The sequence below is a fragment of the Myotis davidii genome, unplaced genomic scaffold, assembly GCF_000327345.1.
Source record: "Myotis davidii unplaced genomic scaffold, ASM32734v1 scaffold674, whole genome shotgun sequence".
Classification (NCBI taxonomy): Eukaryota; Metazoa; Chordata; class Mammalia; order Chiroptera; family Vespertilionidae; genus Myotis; species Myotis davidii.
In genome coordinates this window covers 842,997-850,566 of record NW_006286674.1, presented here as the reverse complement: position 1 = coordinate 850,566, position 7,570 = coordinate 842,997, and the positions used below count along the sequence as shown (strand labels likewise).

The 7,570-nt window shown below is 35.6% G+C and overlaps 1 protein-coding gene across 1 annotated transcript in view; it reads right to left on the bottom strand.

Annotated features, from left to right (window-relative positions):
- CDC7 (cell division cycle 7) overlaps positions 1-7,570 on the bottom strand; it is a 31,824-nt gene that overhangs the window by 5,514 nt on the left and 18,740 nt on the right. The window contains exons 8-12 of the mRNA XM_006758202.2: positions 7,413-7,564; positions 6,695-6,790; positions 5,778-5,956; positions 5,005-5,087; positions 2,543-2,692 (exon numbers count right to left, since the gene is read on the bottom strand). Of these exons, the coding sequence (XP_006758265.1) occupies positions 2,543-2,692; positions 5,005-5,087; positions 5,778-5,956; positions 6,695-6,790; positions 7,413-7,564 (660 nt within the window). The remainder of the gene's footprint in view (positions 1-2,542; positions 2,693-5,004; positions 5,088-5,777; positions 5,957-6,694; positions 6,791-7,412; positions 7,565-7,570) is intronic.

The window sequence follows — 7,570 nt, the reverse complement described above, 5'->3', positions numbered from 1 at the left end:
GTGGGGAGAGACTGGCCAAAAATTGTGCACCTATGGATGAGGACAGTGGGTGGGGAGTGAGGGCGGATGGTGGGGCGGGAACTGGGAGGAGAGGAGTTATGGGGGGGAAAAGAGGAACAAATGTAATAATCTGAATAATAAAGATTTAATTAAAAAAAACAGTAAGTGTCGGTGAGAACGTGGAGAAAAGGAAACCCTCATGCACTGTTGGTGGCTGTATATTGGTGCAGCCACTGTGAAAAGCAGTATGGAGTCACCTCAAAAAGTAAAAATCGAACAGCAATTCTACTTCTGGTATATATCCAAAGAAAACTGAAATGCTAATCCAAAAGAATATACACATTTCTATTTCACTGAAGCATTATTTACACAAGAGCCAAGATTTGGAAGCAGCCCAAGTGTCCATCAGTAGATGAGTACATAAAAAAGCTGTGGTACATTCACACAATGGAATACTACTTAAAAAGGAAATCTATCCTTTGCAACAGCATGGATGAACCTGGATAGTAGTATGTTAAGTGAAATAAGCCAGTCAGAGAAAGACAAGTACCATATGATTTCACTCATATTTGGAATGTAATGACCAAAATAAACTAAAAAACAAAATAGCAACCAACTCATAGATACAGAGAACAGACTGACAACTGTCAGAGGGGAGGGAATTGAGGGGCTGGGTAAAGAAGGTGAAGGGGCTAAAAACAAAACAAAACTCATAGACAACAGTATGGTGATACTAGAGGGAAAAGGGGGTAAGGGAAGATAGAAGAGGAAAGAGGAAAATATTTTTTTATTTTGATAGATGCAAGAAAGGTACACATTTGGATTGGATGGACTTTGCTACAAAAACAATGTTGATACACCTCTATCATGAGGCTTTCTTTATAACCACCACTAAGTTTTTCTGGTGAATCAGACCATGGCACTGGTGCCTAAGCAAGGATCAATTATTTTCTTAAACAGAAGTAGGTCTTGGTCCAAACCACTTGTTGTTTTTAACTAACAAGCCTGGACCCTTCCTATGAATATTTATCTGAATCATACTTTCTAGGAAGGGATGGGGTGAGACAAGCATATGTATTTTTTGAGGTTCTCAGATAATTCTGATTGATTAAGACCCAATTTATAAATTTCTCTTTAATGAAAATAAAATGGCAGTTTATTAAAATTCTGGTGTATTTTCATAGTAGCCATTGATAGATGTGATGAATATTAGATGTGGTTGAAATAAATCTTCAGAGACATATCTGAGATAGTATAGACAACTCATCACTGGTTGAATAAAATTATTGTACATCCATGTTTACTAAATAAATAGCTTCCATTCTGAAAACCAAAACAGTGCAACTCTCAGATAATTATATCAGAAGAACAGGAATACTTCTTGAATGTCTGTCATGTGTATTTTGACAAATGGTCACATGGTGGGCTTGTCATGCTTTATTTAGGCTATGTTTGAACTTATTATTTTCATTATTAAAGCTGAATGAATTTGAATGTCCAAAACAAAACAAAAACCCCCCAAAAACAAAAGACCCATTGATCCTTGGGCTGGGCACAAGGCAGCTAAGTGATTCTTTTTTTTTTTTTTTGATATATTTTTATTGATTTCAGAGAGGAAGGGGGAATGAGAGAGAGAAACATCAATGATGAGAGAGAATCACTGATAGGCTGCCTCCTGCACGCCCCCTACTGGAGATCGAGCCCACAACCCGGGCATGTGCCCTTGACTGGAATCGAACCCACGACCCTTCAGTCCACAGGCTGACCTTCTATCCACTGAGCCAAACCAGATAGAGCAGCTAAGTGATTCTTGAAGTAGTCTGACTGAAATTCTGTCACAAAGGGGTGTTTCATATTGTGTGGTAATAAACGGACTCAATCACACCCACCCACTTTGGAAAGTACTAACATAATTGTGCATGAAGAGCAAACACAAGGTAGGCATTGAGTTTGTGTTTGGCCAGAGCAAAGCTGAGGTAATTCTCAGGTGGCCTATGATGTACAGTGCATCTCCCAGTCTAGAACTACAAGAACTAAGAACTTTGTGAAGCTAAAGAGATGATTTCCCATGTCCAATATATGCTTACAATAATACTACATCAGTAAAGGTGTTCTGTTCATTTTCTTCTCTGCTACAATAACCCTAAGAAACTCGACAACTAATACACATTCTATTCTCGTCCCTTCTGTTGTCCTTATTATCCCGTATTATAATTAAATGATAAAGTCAAACCACAACTATAGGAAATTCAATTTTGTTCCTTATTCTTTTGTTTAACATTAAAGAGTTAAACTTTAAATATTGGAGAAGTGCAGCATTTTGTGCTTGACAAGATTAAATAATATGTATAGAAGAGAAGTGATGAAACTTTTTCTTATACAATGCAATTAATTTTTAAGCATCTGAGAATATTTCTAACATGAGAGAACTTTATGAATACAGAATGTTTATATGCAAAGAGAATTTCATAATAATTTATAACATAATTTGTGGAAGAAAATCAAAGGCATTTGTTTTGTTCTATAATATAAAATTGCTTACCAAAAGTTTTAGCAGCCTGGATAGTTTCTCTGGATCCACGAATTGTCATAATTTGAGCCAAAGCAGTTAAATCATCACTTGCTTTATAAAATGGGTATCGTCCACTGAGCAAAGAAATAAATATGACACCTGCAGACCACATGTCAATAGCTGTAACAGAAAACAAACTTAAAAAAAAATTCCCAAATCAATAATTTTATCATCCACACCAGTAATTCTCAACCTTTACTTACATTTAAATCATCTTGAGAGCTTTAAACATTCTGATGCCCAGGCCCAATCCCTCAGATATCCTGATTTAATTGTTCTGGAGTAGGGCTCACGCATCAATGTTTTTAAATGTTCCCCAGATGCTTTTAATGTAATTTCAGATTGAGAATCTTTTGTCTAATATCTTTAATACACAATGCAATGTTATTTTTTTCTTTAGCAGCATTCTTGGTAAATTTAAAAGGAAATTCACCATTAGAAAAGACTAAGTAAATGCATATTTTAGAAGATCAAAATAAATCCAAAAATAGCTCTGTGGGGGGAAAATCTAGATGTTCCTCAAAAATTATACACCACAGTAATAAAAGTGGTCCACTTTAGTGAAAAGTATCGAACAGTAGTAGCGCTTGTTCAGCCAGGTGCTAAACCCTAACTTTCATTATAGAAACTTCATTCTCCAGAATTCTGGCAATTAAAATTAAGACAAGCTCAGCCTCATGCCCAGAAACTTTTTTTCCTTTTAGGGACATCTCCGAATTGTTGACCTCTTAGCATCACCAAATTAGTTCTCTATTCCCTTGGCCACTGGATCATCTGCCTTTCTTGGTTCCCTTTGTACCTCTGCCTACTCCGTCAGTTTTCTCCAAGCCCTAAGTGCTGAGGTTCCCCAGAGCTCCAACCACTTCCCCGTTATACTTTCCCTTATTGGCCCATCCATTTCATGATTTCAACTACCATTTATATAACAATGACACTCAACTGAATTTCCAAACCAGACTTCCCCGAGCTTAAGGATGTACTTTTATTCTGTTAGCCATTTCTACCTGAATGTCCTAAAAATATCTCAAACCAATTAAACACCCCTAACCTTATCCTTCCCTGTAAATCAGCTTCTTCATTCTCTACCTTGGTTACTGGTGCCCATCCAAATCCCCCAAGCTAGGAATCTGATAAACATCTCAGAGGCCTTCCCCACTTATTCACCAAGCTTTGCCTTTCCAATCCTTCACTTTTCCTTTCATGCCTATTACTTATGCCCTCATTCAGGTTTTCATCCTCTCTCACTTGCAGGCCACCACTCTCCAAAATCTATCTTTTCTGCACACATGCCAGAAAATTTATCTAGAAAAAAATTAATACCATCTCTCTCTTCATAACTTTCTAACACCTGAAGGATACAGTCCAAGTCATTTAACAAGTGTGATCTGACCTTGTCCCTCTTCACATGTTGATTTCTCATCACTCCTCAACTTCCATCTTATATTCTAGCTACACTAAATTTTTGTTTCCTGTATGACAAGATGATGCTGTTTGTTAAGTTCCTTTGCTCATGCCTCAATGTCAACCCTCACTCCAATTTACGATAAACCCTCTTAGAGGTTTTCTCTTCATAAAATTTCTTCCAAAATTCCTTCATGTAGGATAGTTTGGTATCCCTAAAATACCTTGTATAAAGTTTTATAACCATATTTACTGGGTTATTTTGTAATTATTTGAGAGTGTGTCCTAACTGGAGTATAAGCAAACAGTTTTGTTTCTTTTCTGTATTATTAGTAAGCACAGAATACACACAATAAATAATGCATTTAACATGCATAATCCAAGAGTATGGCAGGATTCATCTATTCAAAAAGATGTTTTCAGGTTCCAGCTCCATAACAAGTTTCTTATTTCTCAAAACATCTTTTTAATGCTATTACATTGTTTTTGCAATAACAAAATATAATTTTGATGAAACACAATCACATGTGCATCACAGAAAACTTTTGAGGTATTCGGCACACAGATAAAATTCTGCAAGTCTTAAGTTACCAAAGACTACTAAGCACAATTATTCCCCACAAGGATGATGTTAACAAAATTCCTGGCAGACCACCTGCAATCACAAAATGTGATCTATTAAAAAAATTGTGTATCAGCTGGTGTGGCTCAGTGGTTGAGCGTTGAGCATCAACCTATGAACCAGGAGGTCATAGTTTGATTTCCAGTCAGGGCACATGCCCAGGTTGTGGGCTCAATCCCAAGTGAGGGAGGTAGCCGATCAATGATTCTCATCATTAACGTCTCTCTCTCTTTTCCTCTCTCAAATCATTTTTTTTTTTAAAAAATGGGAATACCACACTGCTAGAACTATTTACATAATTTAATTAAAAGCAAGAGCTCAAAAAAAGTCAGAAATAGATAAGATCACAAAATAAAAGATACCCGGGATGAAATTTTTAATTGGGTTCTATATTTCTAGTGCAACATACCTGTAGTTTGATTGGGGCACTTTGTCAAGACCTCTGGCGCTCTGAATCCTGGTGTACCTGCCCTAGGGGCAACCTGTTGCCGCCTTATGACAAAATAAGATTTTTCTAATTAGAGTTTAATTAATGAAGACCAAAAAATAACACTTATCAATTTAGTTCACAATAAATTCCACCTTGATATCTATATAAATAAAAGTCATTATAAAGCAAATGATAATCCAATGTAATGAAAATTCTAAATTTACTTCTATGGATCCTTCTCCACCATCTCTACTAGTTCCCAGGCCTTATTCCAGAAAGGTTTTAGGGTAACTTCCAGATATAAAAAGAGGTAGTAGATGGTAAGAGCCATAACAGAAAAATAGAATTCAATATGAATTCCTTATTCCAAATTTCCTTATTCACTAATATATTTATTAATTATTTGATTCTGGTTATTCTACATTGGCAGAAATAAAGAAAGAACACAAAAGATTAAATCAGCAAGCAAAAGGTGCAATTCTAAGATTCTGGAAAGGCTATTCCCCCACCAACATTATTTGCAAATAAGAGCAAGTGTGTTTTCCAAAGTGCACATGATGTTAAATGAACAATATATGACAATAGTTATCATTTGCTCTTCAAGGTGTCACTCTGCATCAGTGCCCATGTAGTTCACAGAACAGTGTTGCTCTCTTTCACTCACTAAATCAATTGACTCACAGAATCAATGCAATTTCTAATCTTGCCTAACAGCATGCTGGTGATTTTATAACACTGTCAAAACACATTACCTTGAAAGGCAAATACTGCAAACTTTATCTGTTGCATAACAGTCACAGGTCAGGTTAACTGGGCAAGAACTGGTAGTTTTCTTCATCACACCACTATTCATAACTTTGGCAGAAACAGCCTTCTTTTTTGTTGCTAACTTTCTGTAGAATACATCCACAGCCTTTGACTGCTTCACAGGCTGTAAAAGAAAAGTCAAATTTTCTATTTTCATGACATTTAACATGATGCTTCAAATGCTAGTATGGCAAAATCATAACTTTTAAAACTGCTGAATGTATTACTGGATTATAAGCAAATAGTTGTCTATTAAGACGTGTAAGGTCTTTTAGATTTTTCTGTTGAATAAACTTATTAAAATTTACTAATTAGTCCTAATTTGGTAAATAGTTAACTTCTACTTTATTTGAACTTTTCTGATATGTTACAAAAATATAAAGGTATGTTCTAGTGTCTAACTCCATTTCAGCACTGTAAACTGCATTACACTGGCTAAAATCAGAGTTTTAATTTGTTGCTCACTCTAGCGAGCTGTGGCAGGATAGCTTAAGTCACTTTAAAACCTTTTAACATTGGTGACAGTTTATAAACTTTACAAACATCTTTACGTTATCAACTGTGTCAGAAATGTGTTAGCTGCTGCAAGCTCACATTCTAGCCAGTGAGAGAAAAGGTCTTAACGATTCAAATGTTCCTTTAGAGAAAGAACAGTCAGCTAATGAAAAATCCCACCAGAAAAGTTCAGAAAAAAAAAAAATGGAAAAAATAAAAGTACTGACTAAAAACTCAAAGCAAGTAATACCTTCTGCCAAAGCAAAATTCTGCTTTTAAAAAGTTCCTGACAATAAATGCTAATCTAACCATTCCCTGAATTCTCTTCAATGTACGACTGATTGCACTAATAAGCTACATTACTTACTTTCACTGTAGGGCTCTCATGTGAAATGGAGCTGTGTATATTGAAATTTCTTTCTCCAAAAACAGAGCGCTGGACAGAAAGGCCTACAGAGCCATCCTACAATACCAACAAAAACAAGGAAAAAAAGGATTATATCTGTAACACTTTCTGCCAGCTGTACTCTGCCATAGTTTTGAAAGAGTTAAGTGACATGAAACAAAAACAGCTGCATCCAAGTCATTCTCAGGCACCAAAACACTTCTGTGAAAGGAGAAAATAGTCTAGACAGAACTCTTAACGCCCATACAATGTTATCATAGTCCACAAATATACGTAACTAAAAAAATTCAAAAACCACCTGCATGGTTGTTACATTTGGCATTGCAGCTAAAATGGAGATAGACACTTCAGAATTTTTCTCCTGTAACTAATGCTTTCTTGTAAAAAGGCTAATTAATCTGAACTTTAAAACATGCAGGAAAAATTTATTATTTTCCATTTTTGTTATATAACGTAATTGTAATGACAGACACCATAAATCTACCACATAAACTTCAGTTTCAAAATGGGAAAACAAGTCATTACAAATTTAGTAAAAATCTAATCAACTGGATATATAACAACTGTAAAAATTATTTTAAATTGCAAGTTATTATTCTAGTACTATATCTCCCTCTGTTGGATGAAGAAATACATTTCTAAAACTGTGTTAGTACTTAAGAAATAAAAGAGGTAGAACCTTTCCATCTTTTCCTTGTTTAATCTGAACCTGCGCATGTGTGTAGGGCCTTTTAACAGAAGTTTTTGTGGTGGGCTGCTCATCCAGCTCCCTGGGTGCTGTGGAGCCACCTAATGAAATCTTGTTTCCGGTGATTGCATGGACTTTATTTTCTGAAC